At 38.9% G+C, this 18,691-nt stretch overlaps 1 protein-coding gene across 1 annotated transcript in view; it reads left to right on the top strand.

The window, feature by feature from the left end:
- The first annotated feature begins 4,954 nt into the window (after positions 1–4,954).
- The window catches only part of SOX10 (SRY-box transcription factor 10), a 31,509-nt gene continuing 17,772 nt past the window's right edge, over positions 4,955–18,691 (top strand). The window contains exons 1-2 of the mRNA XM_089526758.1: positions 4,955–5,046; positions 6,026–6,479. Of these exons, the coding sequence (XP_089382884.1) occupies positions 6,070–6,479 (410 nt within the window). The 5' untranslated portion in view covers positions 4,955–5,046; positions 6,026–6,069. The remainder of the gene's footprint in view (positions 5,047–6,025; positions 6,480–18,691) is intronic.

Genomic DNA, 18,691 nt, shown 5'->3' with positions numbered 1-18,691 from the left:
AATACTAAACCACAATAGTAGTAATATGCAACCATAATTACCATTTCCCCTTATTGGTAAGATTGTGGGGTGGGCTTAAGTTACAATTATTCGATGTTGACAGTAATGCACTATGTATACTCTCAGAGTTTTTCCATCAAATATTTCAGGACTTGGCTTTAATATTGAAAATATCTTCTTGAGCATAATGCCAATTTCTCTGTAACAGTTTCCAAAGGGATAACTGTGTTAGATTTCCCTTAACAATGGAGGAAACTACCTTCTATTGAGTCACATTATTGGTCCATTTAGCTCTGAGTTCCAAGAAGGGCAACAAGGATGATAAGAGGTATAGAGAACAAAACATATGAGGAGAGGTTGAAGGAGCTGGGCATGTTCAGCTTGGTAAAGAGAAGAGTGAGGGGTGACACAATCACAACTCTTTAAATATTTCAAGGGTTGCCACAGAGAAGAAGGACAGGTCTGTTCTCTGCTGCCCTTGGGGGCAGAACTAGCTTTAAGTTGCAGGAGGGCAGATTTTAACTAAGTATTAGAAAGAACTTCTTGATAGTCATATAGTGGCTCGGCAATGGGATTAATTGATTAGAAAGATTGTGAGGTCTGCTTCTCTGGAGGTCTTCAAAAAGAAGCTGGACAGCTACCTGCTGATGATGCTGTAGCTGGAAATCTAACATTGAGCTGGTGGTTAGACTTAATGGCTCATAGGGCCACTTCCAACTCTATGATTCTAAATAAACAACAGCAACAACAAATTTGTTAACTTGGATGTTGCCATATAGCCCTTTGTTGTATTTTCTGTGTAGTTTTTGCTTGTGATAAATGTTTGAGAAGGACGGCCATACTGAGCCATCTACATTTGTTTTAATTGTCTATACATATTTTATTGTCAGTCATGATAAGCATTATTTTTTATTAAAATGTTTATTTATTTATATACAATAAACAGACCCATCCATCCATAATCTCTTCAGAGGATGTTGTACTAGAGGGCACCAGTTTGGAGAAACTTGAACAACTGCTGTTGGAGCTCATGCTTGTAGCTGTGGCTGATGCAGAGACTAATGGAGTCAGAACCTTAGACTTCTATGTCTCCTGCTCACTTTTTGCAAGATTTAATTCTTTTGCCTTCTTCCCCTATTTGCTTTTAACAAGTGGAACTGTTGGGCTGGGGAATTAGTCCATTAGCACAAGTGGGGTACTGCACCGCTTCCTAGCTCCGGATATCCCCAGTCAGTTCGCTCCTACCTACCTCATTATTTATAAGCTGCGTTGCAATGGCTCCTAGCTTTCTCCTTTCTGTAACCCCCGTAGCAAGCAAGGGTTGGATTGACTGGCCCTTGTAGTCTCTTTCAACTTTATGATTTTATGATTTGAAGAAGCAAGAAAGGTAGGTGAAATGACCTGTGTAGCTGGGCAAGACAAAGAGTCCCAAAAGCATCCTTTTCCTTCTTTTGATTTCCCCCCCTTAACTACGATGAGTTCTGTGTTAATGTCTAGTAACCTGATCAGTAGCAGAATATGAACCCTCAAAAAGTGGCACTGATTGGCTATTAATTAGCACTCATTGTAAGTCACTGAGCCATGAGAAAGCAAAAGAGGGCTTTGACTAGCAAGAGTAACACAGGTCAAAATGATACCATACCAGGAAGCACACAATGTCCAGAGATAATATATGCTTATGCTGACATTGTCAATAATATAACTTTGGAGTCTTTCACTTATCTCATTTCAAATGCTAAGACATGTGGTCAGTCTGATGTGCTAGATAATATACAGTCAGCCCTTCTTATACATGGATTCAAGCATCCATGGTTTGAAAATGTTCAAAAAAAGTATAAATTTCAAATATCAGACCTTGATTTTCCATTTTTTATAAGGGACGCCATTTTGCTATGTCATATTTAATGGGACTTGAGCATCCACAGATTTTGTTATCCACGGGGGATCTTGGAACCAAACCCCAGCATATAACAAGGATCCACTGTATAAGCCAAATGGAGCCATGGTGGCATCCAGCATGTGTTTAGCTTACACATCTTTGCAACTGATTGCAGCCAGAGCTTGGAATTTATTTATTTATTTTATTTGGATTACTGCTCTGAGACCACCACCACCACCACCACCACCATCATGACCAGTGACCATGCTGGCTGGAGGGTTCTGAGACCTGTGGTCAAAAAAGTAATTTTTCCAAGCTCTGTTTGCAGTCATGCAAAAATGTTCATAACATAACATGGTTGTGTGGATTCCATAACTGCTAATATAGATTCCACTTATACACAAACTCTGGACTTTAATACACCTCTATGTGGCTCCCTGTTGTGAAATGCATCATATGAGATTTCATAGAGTTCTGTAAGCATTCAGCATGCCAAAGTGAAGGTAGCCTACATCAGTGTTTAATTTTTATTCATTTTAATATTAATTTCAGAGGATGGCCTTTATCGCACAAGGCTAGTACAGTATATCAAAATTATAGTAGGATAATCGCATTTTTGGCCGCTATTTGTCACACAATATTGTGTCTCTCTAGTTGCTACTGTATATTTCTGTCATTGGTGGAGTGCACCTTTTCATTGATGGGGAAACCCCATCAATAGCTCCCAATATTGCTCCTTTTCCATAGGATAGGTTACATGATATGTTCCTCCTGCTAAAGTTCCAAAATTCTGGCAGTCACAAGGAGTGAATGGACATAATTCCCCTTCTCCTTTCCCCTTTCCCCTTTCCCCTTCACTATTTCCAAGTAGCAAAAATAAAAATAAAAAGACACACATATACTGGGTATATCATACCTGAGGAGAAATGTGGAATTAGCAAGGCAGTGTGGAAGAGTGAACATGAGACCATGGATTACCAAAGCAGCATATCAGCTCAATTGCTGAGAAGGGTGACAGTGATTGTTTTCAAACCAGAAGGTTCCCATTTGATTCAACAATGCAATTACAATCACTGAATAGGCTGGTGTGATAAAATCTGATTGATCAGAATGGATACTACAGTCAAGTAATAAGAAGAAGATTGGGAAGGGCAGCCATAAAAGAACTAGACAAGATCCTAAAGGGTAAACATATACAACTGAACACTAAAGTTAGAATCTTCCAATCCATTGTATTCCCTATAATCATGTATGCATGTGAGAGCTGGACAATGAAGAAAGTAGATAGGAAGAAAATCAACTCATTTTACATGTGGTGCTGGAGAAGAGTGTTGCGGATACTGTGGACAGCCAAAAAGACAAACAGATGGGATGTTGAACAGATCAAGCCTGAACTCTCCCTGGAAGCCAAAATGATCAAATTGAGGCTTTCGTACTTTGTCCACATCATGAGAAGGTATGACTCATTAGAAAAAACAATAATATTGGGAAAGGTTGAGAGCAGTAGAAAGAGAAGAAGACTGCAGGCCAGATAGCTAGACTCAGTCAAGGTCTAGATTGCATCTACAAGACCTAAGCAGAGAGGTGGAGGATAGGGGGTCTTGGAGATGTCTCATCTACAGGGTCTCCATGAATCAGGGTCAACTGAAGGGCAGTTAACAACAACAACAATCTTGGGCAAGTCAAACTCTCTCATTGGAGTTGACTTGAATGCACATACTAATATTCATCTGCTGCCTTACTGGTAGGCATTGTATTCCAACATATTTGAAGAGCCCTTCTAAATTCAGAACTTTCTCTTCAATACTATTCAGTACTTGGAAAAGTTACTTTATTTTACTGCAGTTCCCAAACCTGCTGAGCCAACATGGTCACTAACCATATTAACGCTAGTGGATTGTGGGAGCTCTAGTCCCAAAACATAATTTTACTAAGCTGTGCAAGATAAAATATATCCAGAAGAATGATCAAGTAAAGGCCTCAGTTTGATTTCTTATATGTGATGAGATGCTGAGCAAAGCCTAGGAAGACTTATAGTACACATATGTGATACAGTATACCAAACTGGCACTCTTCAAATGTTTCAGATTACAAATCCTATAAGATCCAATCATTGACGATGGTGACTGAAACTAAAAGAATGAATCCAAAAACATCTTGAGGATCTCAGGCTGAAGAAGACTGCTATAAAAGTAACAAAATTCTATCTACTCTAAGGATTGGCACAAAGCAGTCCTGGGGCCACATGTGGCTTCCAAGGCTGTGTGCTGCTCTGGACCCCTCCATAATCCCTGGAATGCCTTCTTTTGGCCAAAAAATTGGGAATAATTGTCTCTCTTAGAAGCTCCCAGAACTGGCAATTTATCTATTCAACAGGTTTCATCGGCAGTATCACCATTACTCAAAACCCAAAGTGTACTACTTCTGGATACGTCTGGATTTTGCTTTTTGAGTTTTGGTTTTTTGGGTTTTTTTGGCAGTCTGAGTAGTTCCAAATGGGACTCTAGGGTAGAAAATTGGCCTCTGGACCTTTTGCAGTAGTTTATCGTGTTCTACAATGAAGACAATTTGACATAGCTGTGTCCATGGTGGCTAAAGCAGCCTTGCAAAATATGTACATTGACAAGTGTGCATCAGTGCACAGTTGTCACACACATACATTGTGCATTGCATGCAGGCATGTATGAAGAAGCAACCCATAAACATAGACCTATCTTATGCTGGAGGAGGCACGGCGGCCTGACAAATAAAACTAACAAGCCCCTGGTGTTTAAGGGCCCAGTGTAAGACAAATTTATTAAAAGTTGTCTGCCATTCACCACGTCTTTCTGAACAAGTGTCAGTTTGAGATGGGGGCTCCAATGCAGTGTGTGTAAAGGGATGCTTAGGAATCTCTTGCCTGCATACAATGAATGTATTTGGGCCATAAAGAGCTCATAGCTCCACCCTCTGCCTTTCCCTCCCCCAGTGTTAAGCAGCAAGCCAGTCACAGAGACATTCATGCAGGGTATTAGGAAAAACCAAGCCTCCCCCTAGGAATGGCACTTGTCTGAGAGTTCCCTCAGCACACAGCTCCTGAAAGCCACCAGGCTTGTGAAAGGAGAACAGAGAGGCTATTGGGATACAAATTACAGTTCTCTCTGGATTTGCCCGACAGACCGGCCGATGTAAGTTTTCCTACCTGAACTTGGTAATTCGTTCCCTCTTTTTCATGCTCTCTCTTGTTTTTAAAGTATCTGACAGATCTCTCCTTCAGTTTTTCTTTTCCAGATGAAGTTGTTGCTATTCTCCTCAAATGATCTTTGAACCAAAAATTGCAAATTTCAAAGGCAAATGGTTCATTTGGCTAAGTTCATTTAAAGAAAAGAGGGGGGAAAATACACCAGGTGATGGTGTCCAGTTTATTTTTTGATTCCCAGAGGTTGGTTAGTATCTGGCAGAAACTTTATAAGAAGTAACAGGGAAGCGACAATGAATTGAAGCTTTGAATTTTCTAGAAGTTGTATTTTAAAGGAATTTTAGAGCATAACTGAAACAGGAAGATAATATGAAGCCAAAACATTTCCATCCCACTCTATAGTGCCTTTTACCTGGTCTGCTTCAAAAGGCATAGTGCCCTAAAGAGAGACTGTGAAATGTACCCTCAGACAATTGTAAGGCATTTGTGTTTGGATCCTTTAATGCTAAAACCATCAATTCCTCCTACAACTGCCAACATTCTTGACTTCAATCTCAAAGTAAGTTTAAATTGATAGTTCCAGCCATCTTTGGAACTGAAATTTAGAAGGAGAAATTAGAATGTAGGAGTTGCTTTCTGGTCTTCTTGCCTCTCCAAGATCTTTGTTTTTGTCCAATATGCCCACCCAAAAGTGGATTTCCATACTAGGGAACTTTACAGCAGGTATTGGAAGTTTCTAATTAATTTGAAATCTTCTCTCACTCTCCTTTGATCACAGATTTTGCATTAAATGAAAAAAGATTTAGCTCTCATAAAATGATTTGTAAGGTGGTATGTTTCCTGTCCATATTTTTTTGTTAAATATTTAATGGTTCTTTTGGATTTCTGGAACTTTTTTAGTGCTTTTCAGTTTCAGCATTCACACTCACCTTCCTTTTTCCATTCCTTTCTTTTTCTTGTGGTTTCAGTTTTGAAGTTGTAAATATCTGAGGAGTAAAACAAAGAATAAACCATGACAGATGATCAAGACCTTTCCGAGGTGGAGATGAGCCCTGTGGGTTCTGAAGACCACCATTGCCTTTCACCAGGACCTTCCATGGCATCGGATGCCAACACTCACCTTACCAACTCCAGCAGCGGTGAGATGGGGAAGGTGAAAAAGGAACAGCAGGATTCTGAAGCAGACGATGATAAGTTCCCAGTGTGCATCCGGGAAGCAGTGAGCCAGGTACTGAGCGGCTACGACTGGACCCTGGTGCCCATGCCTGTGCGGGTCAATGGAAGCAGCAAGAGCAAGCCCCATGTCAAGCGGCCTATGAATGCCTTCATGGTGTGGGCACAAGCTGCCCGGAGGAAGCTGGCAGACCAGTATCCTCACCTCCACAATGCAGAGCTTAGTAAGACCCTTGGGAAGCTCTGGAGGTAAGAATGGCTGAAGTGTGGGAAGAAAGCATACAACACAGGGGAAAAGCTGAGGCATGCTATGGAGGGATAGAAAGTCGGGAAACATATTGGGTTTGTCTTTATGCAGCATGAAAAAGTGGACAAGTGAGATGTTCCAAGTAAAGAGGAACAGTCAATAGAAGGAAGCACAGAAGAAACATTCTGTGTCAGTTACATGTTGCCAGTATAAAACTTAGTCAGAACTTGGAAATGTGACTTTTTTGAGTCATGACTTCCAGAATCCTCTAGCTGACACGGACAGTGAGGATTCCAGTAGCTGTGGTCCAAAAAGATGTATTTTTAAAGCTCTGAAGTTGTGGCTGTTTTGATTTTGTATAGTCTTCTTTTCTATCCCAAGGCCTGATTCATTGGACAGTAAAATGCATGCCCATGAGATGGTTTTTCAAACACTATGTACTTTGCCTCCTAAGTTAGACCTTTTGCATTCCTTCTCTGTACACCCTTGGTTGTCCGCTAAAATTTTACTCCCTCATTAATCTATGAGGCTCTACTTGACAGTGCTTGGGTGTTGAACTGATGACTCTGGACAATTCTTAAATCTAAAATGAACAATCACGATGAGAAAATCGGGGTAATTTTGAATTAAAATATGAATCTGCTTTCTTCATTGGGAAATTCCATATGTTACTCTCATGGTCTAAAGGCTGAGCAGAAAAATGGCATGCACTCATGAATGTGTCGACATGCAGGACATGCACACATGTGACACACACTTATTTTTAATTTACGGTTTTAAGTCCGTCTCATGATTTATGGAAGTTCACTTTGGAGCATTTGGAGTTTGACCTTGCTGTTGCACTATTACCAACCATTTTTCAAAAACTTCTTTAAATGTATTTTAACCAAAATGTTGATGACAGAGTGGGAACTGCTGATAACAGGAGGTTTGGGAAGAGAAAAAGTTCTGTCCTCCATCCCATTGTTGTTTAGCTACATGTATCAATAGAAGTGGTGACTGTCAGAAGGTGATGTGCATTTGGAATCTGGCACTAGAGAAATATTGGGATAGCAAAGGGCTGTGCTGGGTGGGAGAAGAATAATGGAACCGTGTAACAGGAATAGTGAAAAAGGTGCTAAAATGAAAAGACAAGGCCCTTATGTTGTCATTAGACCATGATCTTTTGTTGTACAGTATATTCATTACTTTTTGAATATCAGTTTGTCAGAACTTGGATTTCTTTTTATATACAGAACTTTATTACTGTATATGTTGTGGCAATAAACCAGCATTCACTGAAATAATAAGCAGGTATATGACACTCCTTACTCATGTCCATATGTGAATTCATATAGTAAATTGCTTAAATCTGCATTCCTTGCCTGGGAGTAAGTCCCACTAAACACTGTGGGGCATACTCTGTCCTGAAAAACATGCATAAGATTGCACTTTTAAGTATTGGGAGGGTTATCCATCTGCCTTGTTCATCTTACTCATCTGCTACTTGAGATCTGGGCATCTTCTTTTAAGGAGGCATTTTTTTTCTGAGATAGCACATTTTCCCAGCATTTAAAATGCACTATATAAGTTATGGGGAAATGTGGCTATTTCCCCATGCTATAGAGGGCATTACCATTTACAGTGCTGTCTTGTGTGCAGTTGTGAATATGTCATGAAAATCTATAGAAAAATGCTTACGAAGTCAGTGATTATTATGGAGACAATTCTCCCCTTTCCCCCAACACCTGAAACAGAATTTACAAAAAGGAAGCTGAAATGAACTAGTCTTAAGGCAAGACATGGAGAAGTCACTTGTTAATGTCATGGCATTATTCTGTGGCTTTATGTAAACTTACTGTCTTGGGGATTGTGACATGTGGCTTCTTCTTACCTGAGACCAATGTCTGGAAAAAATTGTTGTTTTTTTATTGCAACTTCCTAAGTTTCCTATCCATGTATAGTCCAAAAAATAACTTGTCAAACTTCTGCTTGAGGGTAGCTAGTTTCTCTTTTCATGTGAATTGTGGCTTTGTGGGCAAAATATTCCCCTAGAACATATATATGGTTGTGTTGCTGTGTGCCTACAAGTCATTTCCAACTTAAGGTGACCCTAAGGTGAACCTATCACAGGGTTTTCTGGGACTGAGAGTATGTGACTTGCCAAATGTCACCCAGTGGATTTCCATGGCTAAATGGGGAATCAAACCCTGGTCTCCAGAGTCATAGTCCAACACTCAAACCACTACACTACATACCATTTTTTTTAAAGGTGACCAGTATAGCATTTAATTTACTGAGTTGAGTAATCTTTTCATGTTTTGTAGCAATCTATATTGCATTATTGGCTTGGGAACTGAGCTGTGCAGGACCTTGCTGCAAAATCTAAAATGCAACAAGGTCATGCATATCAGCCTTAAAAGTGAATTCTATCAATGAAAGATATCCTTTCGCATTCAGCTTCAATAGAGCACAGTTTATATGCATAAAGCCTGAAGGAATAAAATAAATGAGTTACTAGAAATTTAGGTTAAAAAATAGACCCGAAAAAACTGAGTCAACTTATCTGCGGGTCAGTGTAAGAACTGTATTTTTATATATGGTGAAAGGCAAGAGTTTAATCTGCCCTGGAAGCACTGACCCCCTTCTACATCCATCTAGCCTTTAGTATGTGCACAAATAGTTATGCCAGCTGGAATCTTGTAAATTCTTTGGCATTGTTTTACTTCACTTCGTCCTTTATATCCTTCATTACATGCCCCTAAGTTTTACCTTTGACTTATCCACGGGTCATATCAAAATCCGTAATTTTGGCCCCAAACCTTGCCCTCGACTTATATATGAGGTCGACTTATAATTGAGTATGTATGGTACTTTCGTTTTGAATTGAATCCTATGGGCTCTGGGTTGGATTTCTGCTTTTATTTGAAAACTTGAGTTTGAAAAGAATAGTTTCAAACAAAAGACAACAAAATGGAAGATGCAGTTTTGATATTATCACATGACCAATGGTTTTTAGGGGATAAATGGAATGATAAGCAAAACAGAGAGACTGAAATCCCAAGATCTGGCCACACTGATTGTTTTCAAAGTCCTTCTCCTATCCACACCCTAACCATCATTCCCTCCAGGAATCTAAATAAGTAGCTAGGCTGAGTTCATGTGATTAGCTTTGCTGAGTAATTTGTCTATGGGGAGCAATGCAGCACACATGTGATGTAGGGCCAAGGGTTCCACTTTATGCCCCTTGTGTCCTTCCTCATGAATAACTCCAGTCAGTGGTTTCAGCAAGGGCCATGGCTCAGTAGAAGAGCACATGCTTTGCATGAAAAAAAAATTCCAGGTTTTGATCCTCAGAATTCCATGTGAGGAAAGATTTTGACTTTAAATCCTGGAGAGATTTTATCAGTTGATCAGCACAGACCATACTGAGCTAAATAGATCATTGATCCCTCTCATTATAAGGCAACTTTCTATACAGAAATACGTCTTTGTTGTCTCCCTAAAACTGTCTGAGGTACACCCCATTTTTACCCCAAAGTTTTTTTTCATTGTGTCAACACACAAAAATACTGTATAGACTGAACTTCAAAAAAGTGGTATTCATCTCTACTGTTTCCCTCTTTGATTTTAGCTGAGATATGTCTGGCAGAGAATCCTTATTTTAATGGAACTAAAGAAACCAGGAATAAACATTAAAACACTAATTTCCAGACTCATCCTTTCCAGTAACCTCAGTTTATCTCTTCACTAAAGGAAAGTAGCACCTATGGGGGATTTTTTTTCTTTATCACACCAAATACCTTTCCCATTTCTTCTTCCTGTATAACAACTCAAAGAAAATAGAACGCTGAAATAAAATGTCAACCACAAACAACACTTCTACAGCTGTATCTGCACTGCAAAAATAATGCAGTCTGACACTGCTTTAACTGCCATGGCTCAGTGCTATAGAGTCCTTGGATTTGTAGTTTGTTGTGGCACCAGGGCTCTCTGACAGATAATGCTAAATATCTCACAAAACTACAAATCCAAGAATTCCATAGCCCCAAGGCTTGGCAATTAAAGTAGTATCAAAGTGCATTGTTTCTGCAGTGCAGACGCAGCCAAAGTGTTAGGATTGATTCATTCATCTTTCCCACATCTACATTTTTCTCAATCCATGTGAAACTATTTCAGATAATGTAGTTGTATTTTGCTGTGAATGTGTATGCATTCTATCTTATTTTTGTATTTATTTTATTCTTATTTTTGGATAACAGTGTTTTTTGTGTAAAATCTGCAAGTTTGTGGACTGACCTTATTTCATGTTAATGTTTTGCCAGAATTTATAACATTTTGGTGGGTTTGTGCATTCTACTAATGCACATGGTCATTAGTACACCTAATGCTGCTACTACCACTAGTACTGCTTTTAGTATCACCACCAGCAGTCATAGCAGTAGTAGTCATAATCATGATCAGTGCAAAACCTACCACTAGGCAGAATAAGGGGGACATTTCAAGTAGCAGTTACAGTTATGAAAGGATAGCAAAACTTTTTAGATGTTAGTTCTTCTCGTATATTGTCACATATTACTGTGCTGTTATTATTGTCTATTAATGTATTGCCCCTTGGAGAAAATGAGAGATGTTTAAGGGATTTTTCTGCTTTCTATGTCAGAAAAATCTGTACGGGTTTGGATACTATGCACCAGGACTGATTATGTCGCAGTTTTGAAGGTTGCTATATTTCCTTGGGCCACAAAATGTCTTGGCCATGATCTTATTTGTATTCATACCTACCTGATTTAAGAGCAATGGAAGTTGCCTTATACCAAATCAGACCAAACTAATTATTATTATTATTATTATTATTATTATTATTTACCTCCAGATAAGTTTGAGCTACATTCCACACTTCTCTAGGAGAGTCCTACAGAAATCAGTTGACTTACTTCTAAATAGGCTCTGCTATTTTAATTCAGTTCTAGGTTGGGAACACTTTGAAATATTTCATTTACCTTTAAAAAGAATCACCTCTATCGCTGGGCATCTAATATTTGTTACTGATTTTTTAAAAATGACAACACATTTCACTTTTTTTGAAGTTTGTTAAATAATCATTTGAGGGAGGGAAGGACTTTCTTGACCATTTACAGATTTTAAAGTCCAGTTCTGTTGTTGATATAATTATAAACTTGTTTATCAACAAGAACCTGACATAAAGACAACTGTTTTCAGCTATCCTGGTATCTGTAAGGTATATTTGTGTGTGATGGCTAGGTACCTAACTAGGACATTAGAAGTAAGGAACAGAATGAGTAGCAATGAAGACAAATAATACATGTCTTTATTCCATGTACTTTCTTATGCAGTATTAGCTAGAAACCATTAAAAGACCATCCCAAATCCTTTTTGTTGGGAGTTTTCAGCTTAACAAATATTTAGCCTTTACAAAGGTGTAAGGATTTAGCAATGCAAAATATTAACCAGCTTTAAAACTGAGTTAAAGCCACTACTGTTCAGGGAAACGTTCCCAGACATCACATGATTGTTATCCTATGTTTATTTTTATTTGTTGTTTGCTATATTTTATTATTTAAATGTTAATTTGTATTAATATGTATTATGTTTAATTATTTTTGTAGAACATATGCCATAGGCAAGTTTATTTTATTTTATTCTGTTCTATTTTTCAGCTGATTGTATGTGCAGCGCTGTGTAAATTTACAGCACTTTATAAATAAAGCTTAATAATAATAGTAATTATAATTTACATAATGAAAAATACAACAAGAAGGTGAGTATCTAAAATAAATCTATTTCTGCAGTATAGAGAGGAAGGCAAAAACAACAACTATTTTCAGAGAAGAGAATAGCATTCACATCTGTAACTACAAGCCCAGTGATGGTGTCAGATTGTTTCCAGTGGCTTTTTAACCTATCTAGAATTAATCAGATTAGTGAATGGTAAATGGAGTGACAATGATAGCTTTGGGTCTAGATTTTGTTCAGCTCATGGTTGCATTTAATTCTTATTAGGCTTATTATAGTGGTCTTATTATAGTGTTATATCTGAATCGAGCTTCAATTCACTGTCTAGGGAATAAGGTTCATTGAACACTGGGATTTATTTATGGGTAAATTTGCTTAGGATTCCACCATGCACCAGAATCAGGATGGGACTTCTAATTGTGATTTCTAGAGTCAAAAGAGCTGGACACTATCTGATGTCTCCTGTATCATGGTGAATAGTAACATGTATTGACAGAGTTCTCGATAATGTTGAATTTTTAGTATTATGGTCTCTGATATGTGTATCCTCCTCCTCCTCCTCCTCCTCCTCATCATCATCATCATCACTTTGGTCATGCTTACATAATTTGAGAAGGAGGCCCTTCTCTCTCCCAGCCTCCCAGGTATATCTGGTACATTTAGTGGGGAAATGGGAAACGGCTTTCTCAAAGGCTGCTCTTTGGCTCTGGAACTGAGAGGTGCCCTCCTTGCTAGCTTTCTGCAAGCTGCTTAAGACTTAAAAAAAATAATCAGCAAGCCTTGGAAGGCTGGCATCTCCGGTGGATTGGGAAATGCAGAACTGTGCTGTCTGTGTTTTGTTGATTTGTTGTTTTTAAGAATTATACATTTTAATTGGTTTCAATTTTATGCATAGTTTAATTATATTTGTAACTTTTGTTTTTGGTTTATTTTTTTAGTTAGGGAAGGGCAGGATAGTAACAAAAACAAGAACAACAAAAACAAATATGCAAAGGGATCTTGTAGCACCTTTACAACTAACTGCAAGAAAGCAGCTGGTAGCATGACCTTTTGTAGGCTTGAGTCTGTGTCTACGAAAGCTCATGCTACCAGCTTCTTTCTTTCAGTTAATCACGAAGGTGCTGCAAGATTTGTAGCATACTGGATTTCCAGACTAATATGGCTATTCTTTTTATTCTTATTCTTGCTACAATGGGCTCTTGGTATCTGCTGGGGTTTGGTTCCAGGACCTCCGGGGATACCAAAATCCATGGATGCTCAAGTTTCATTAAATAGAATAGCTAGTGAAATGGTGTCCCTTATATAAAATAGCATATAACCAATATTTACTTTTTGCAGTACAGTGGGTTCTTGGACCCCCTGCCCCTTGTGGGTACCAAGATGCTCAAGTCCCTTTATATACAGTGGGGTAGTAAAATGGTGTCCCTTATATAAAATGGCAAAATCAAGGTTCGCTTTTTGGAATTGATATATATATATTTTAATATTTTCAAGCCATAGATGGTTGAATCCACGAATGAAGAATCTGTGGATATGGAGGACCAGCTGTATTATTCTGGCTCAGTGCTGGCCGAAGACCTTATCAGTCCTAAGTTGAAGTGCAAGGTGGTGCTCCAATTCCATGGACACAAATAACCAGACTAAAACTGGCAGTGGAGCTGCATTCTCTACTCCACCTGAGGGCAAGAGGCTTGTTTTGGAAGCACACAGCAGGCCATGTGCTGCACATAGCTCTGTCCTTTGGCATTTGGTGCTTCTCCCCATATCCACTCCCAGACATCTGCTGCCTAAGGCATCCACCGTCTTTTGCCTAATGGTAGGGCAATCTCCTTCTAGCTTCAGAAGAGCAGTCACAACATTTCCTGCTGGCTCACATGACAGTGACCTGTGGGCCAAATCAACATGGCTGCCTTCTTTTTTATTTATTTATTTTTAAAATCTGATTTATGTCTTTATTTGCTTTGCCTTATTTGCTTTTGCTAACAGAGAATTCCTTGTGTCTCTCCCCGCTAACACGGCTGTACACGTTTTCTTCATTTTTTCAATACCCCGCTGCCAACACTTCAAAATCAGCAGAAATATTTTAAAATAAATATTACCTTAAAATACACTTCAGACTTCTCTCTCTCTCTCTTTCCGTCACTTTGCCCTCTAACTGAAAAACTGAAATGTGATTTTACTTGGTAATTCTGCTGTGAAATTCCAATACAGTACAGCAGTGTTTGAGCCCTCAAATACTACTTTGAAATCAAGATCATTTTCTGATCTGACCCGAGAGACACACAAACAGGAAAAATTAGCTTCGGCACTCCTTTCTCTGAGTTTTGGTGGGATTCTTGTACAAGCCTCATTAAGAATGAATAGGGGCTGCACAGCAGCATGGTATTAGGTGGATCATTCCCACATTGTTCCTTTGGTCCACTTGAGATGGACAGGCTAAAGGATAGCAAGTTTACATAGATTTAAATGGTTGAAGGCCATTTCAATTGATGGTTTTCAGTTGGTGAGCTATGCTTTTCTTTTTGTAGATTGGACCAACTACAAATGTATTTTAAAGTAAGGAGAAGAAAAGGGAGTGACAGAAGGGGAGGGGAATTTCATGTAAAATCATGAAACTGCCCTGTATTGTACAGGCAGAGTTAAATATGGATCAATAGCTCCAACCCCCTCCCCCCCCCCCCCGCCCAATGGTTAATATTTTGAATCTCACCTTGTTGTTTTTTCATACAGGACATTTTAATTGTAAATGTGAGACGCATTTGGCCAAAATGCAAAATGCAACTCTTCTACATTAAAAGCAAGCAGAGTTTTGTCGAGTTTTGGATGACCATGCCATCTACTTTTAAGCCAGACTGGAAACATTGTTTTTTGAACAACAGCTGCCAGAATCAGAAGCAACATCTCCAGTCTTGACTTAAAAGTGCAAGAGAGAAAAAGAGATTTAAGGCTATTTAAGTCCCTATACAGAAACAAGTATGGTGAAAGTGATAGGCTTAACAATCAGAACTGATATGTCTGGTTTGTTGACAGCAAATTCAAAGAAATTGTTTTTGCGAACTATGAATCCTCCTTGCTTCTCTTCTCCTAACCCAAAGTATGCCTACAATTGCCATTGTGCAGTTAGTACATTTTGTTCAACTTACTCCTTCTGTCCTGTGATTGCACACTTTAAAAGGAAAAAAAGGGAGCACTTAACAGCATTTAAGTTTTATTTTAAAGATTATAGATTCTTTCTTTCTTTGTGCATGTATGTACTTTCAAGTTGCCTGTTGATATAAGGTGGCTTCTTGAATTTTATAAGTTTTTTTTTAAGGAAGAATATTCAGACTGGTTTGGCCAGTTTCCTGCTCTGAAATATAGCATACAGCACCTGGTGTGATTTCCCATCCAAGTACTAACCAGTGCTGACCCTGCTTAGCTTCCAAGATCAGACAAGATCTGGTGCCTTTAGGGTTTGGGGCCCCTTATCTCCTTGTACTTTACATACTATATCATGGATATCCCCCTTTTTACACCTATGTTATTAGTTTCAACTAGAGTAGATAACTGAATCAATGGGAATTTGGTAAACCAAATATAAATTCTGTTAATGCAGTGGGTCTACGCAATTTGGGCCTAATAACTGGATTTAGGTCATTGTCTTTAATATTTCCATTTTACAGATCATGTGCTGACAGTTGCCCAAGAGGTCCTTTTTCACTATTCCTGCCTTCATATTCACAGAGTAGTTCAGCAGCTCAGCTGAGTTTTATTGGGTCTCTTCCGGCATGGAACCACACTGATTCTGAAAATCAAGGGCCAATGATTTCATACTAAATTAATTTCTTAGACAACATATATTTTATTTAGGAAACTGTATGCACATAGTTTATGTGTATATTTTTATGTGAGAAGAACATGCAGTGTGTCTGTATTGCCTGACCAATGTGTACTGTCCTGGTATATTGAACAAAGACATCACCATATTAGTCTGGATGATCAGCATGCAAAGGGATCTTGCAACGCCTTTGAGACTATCTGAAAAACAAAATTTGGTAGCATGAGCTTTCATAGAATTGAGCCTACTTCCTAAGATGCATTTGAGAAAGTAGGCTTAAGTCTACAAAAGCTCATACTATCAATTTCTATTTTTCAATTAGTCTCAAAGGTGCTGCAAAATCTCTTTGTCCTGACATGCGATTGCATAATTCGCAGTTACCTATAATTTGCTATACAGGCTTCAAGAAAACAAGAAAGTGACATAGAATGGCCAATTGTTGGTTGCATGGATGCATATTCAAAAACCTTTCCCTTTTTTGCATGCTTTGCCTTTATGTTTTTGCTCCTGTTTTACCAAGATGTAGCAGCACTGTGAGCTGGCAGTGTAGGAGAACAGGTTGCATACTGTTACTAAAATCAAGTGCATTGGCACAGATAACGTTGCTAGCGTGGGAAAACAAGTGTGTGTGAAGTACGCTCAACCTCTGTCCATCCCATCCAGAATTCATTATGAAACCACACCTCTGGGAGACATCAATCGGCCCTTATCTGGTTTCATGGTGAATCTCCCACTGGGTTATTGTGTGCTTGTCCCTTACAGTGTGACTCAGATTTTTAAGAGATCTGTTGTATAAGGGGACAGCTTGAAGTGATTTAGCCTGTGTGGTAACATCTGCAGTGGTAACTACTCAACTTCTTTTGTATGCTGCAATTAATCATTCTAATTACTTTGCTTTTAGTTATACTCCTCTGCTCCCTCACATCATGCTGGGAAGTACCCCATAGAAGGTTTTGGGCTACAGAGGACATTATCATTGGTGGCATTTATATCTAATCTTTCTCAGAATGGCTTTTATGCACTGAACCCTAGCACTGACCAGCTCCAGCTTGTTTCATTTCTACTAGATAGATAAGTCACATGTATTTGGATCATGCCCGATTCTTGACAAAGTTTACCTGTTGATTTTGACAAGTTAGAAATATCAGCATTGTAAACTTGCCAAGGGGAAAAATGTTATGAAAGGCACTATACAAATCTATTAAATTACTCCAGACAGGGTTCCCTTCTTAACATTAGATTGTCTAGTGGTAATGAAATAATTGAACGCTAGCGTGTCTTAGGGGTTTGAGTGTTGGATTAAGACTCCGGGAGACCAGGATTTAAATCCCTGCTTGGCCATGGAAACCCACTGGGTGACCCTGGGCAAGTCACACTCTCTCAGCTTCAAAGAAAGGCAAGAGTAAAACCCTTTTGAACCAATTCTGCCAAGAAATCCCAATGATATTATCCCAATACCCAATTATAGCAGCCTTAGGGTTGCTATAAATCAGAAATGACGTGAAGGCACACAATAACAACCATTAAATAATCTACCTGTCATAAGCTACAAGTTGGTTACATCCGATCTAATTTGGATTCAGTCCTATTGGCTAATTTTAGATCCATCATCATCATCATCATCATCATCATCATCACTATTTCATTGGAACAGACAGCAGCATTTTCATGTCCACCAGAAGGGTGTCAGGGTTAGTTACTAGGGTTAACCTCACTATGAATCAGAGCAATGAAGCTGCCTCAGGCAACAGACTGTAGGTGTCATGAAAGCACAGCAAACTGTTGGTTATTTAATTCTTTATTTATTTTTACTGCTAGGGAGCAGGGAGGTTCTTGTGGGATTTTCTGCCCCATATACCAAAATAACTTGGGTGACATTAATCACTGCTGGTTTTGTTGTGTGCCTTTGAGTCATTAACAAATTATGGTGACCCTAAGGACATCCTGTCACAGGGTTTTCTTGGCAAGATTTGTTCCGAGGGAGTTTGCCTTTGGCTCCCTCTGAGGCTGAGAGAGTTTGACTTTCTCAGGGTCACCCAGTGGATTTCTGTGGTTGAGTGGGATATATACCTTGATTTGGGTAGATCGGTGGGGAATTCATTTTCTGCTCCACCTCAGGTAGCAGAATATTTTGTTAGCATGAAAGACATACACATATAATCTCATTTAGAAATGACTCAATGCAGTGAAAGGGTGCATGGATGGAGACAAAAGGCTGTAACAACAGACTTCTGCCATATTTGAATTGTTAAAAAAGAATTCAGAGGGACTGGAGGCTGATTTATGAGTGCCTGTTTCCTTCCGTTTGCTGTCTCATCACTGGTGACCTGTTCATGACTCCTGGCTCGGTGAGCATCTGTATTACACAGTGTAGTTTAGCTGTGGTCATAATTAGACAATGTGAAAGGTTGGCCTGTAGGACTGAAACATACTAGTAATCATTAGCTGTTTCATTTAATAAGTATGTGTCATTGGGGACTTTTATACAGTGAAAACGGAATTACTCCTCTCCCATTGCCAACATCAGTGGAGTCCTGATTAAAATAGACCCATTTAATCAATGGGATTCACCAATGTGTTGATGCACCCCTCAACAACATACCCTACAAATGTCCAGATTTGGCAGAGCAGGCATGATTTATTCTCTGTTGTCCCATTTTG

Source organism: Sceloporus occidentalis, unplaced genomic scaffold (genome assembly GCF_023333645.1).
Source record: "Sceloporus occidentalis isolate IW3139 unplaced genomic scaffold, rSceOcc1.0.p SCAF_5, whole genome shotgun sequence".
NCBI lineage: Eukaryota > Metazoa > Chordata > Lepidosauria > Squamata > Phrynosomatidae > Sceloporus > Sceloporus occidentalis.
Note: the sequence above shows the minus strand (reverse complement) of the source record. Positions and strands in the feature narration are given on the sequence as shown.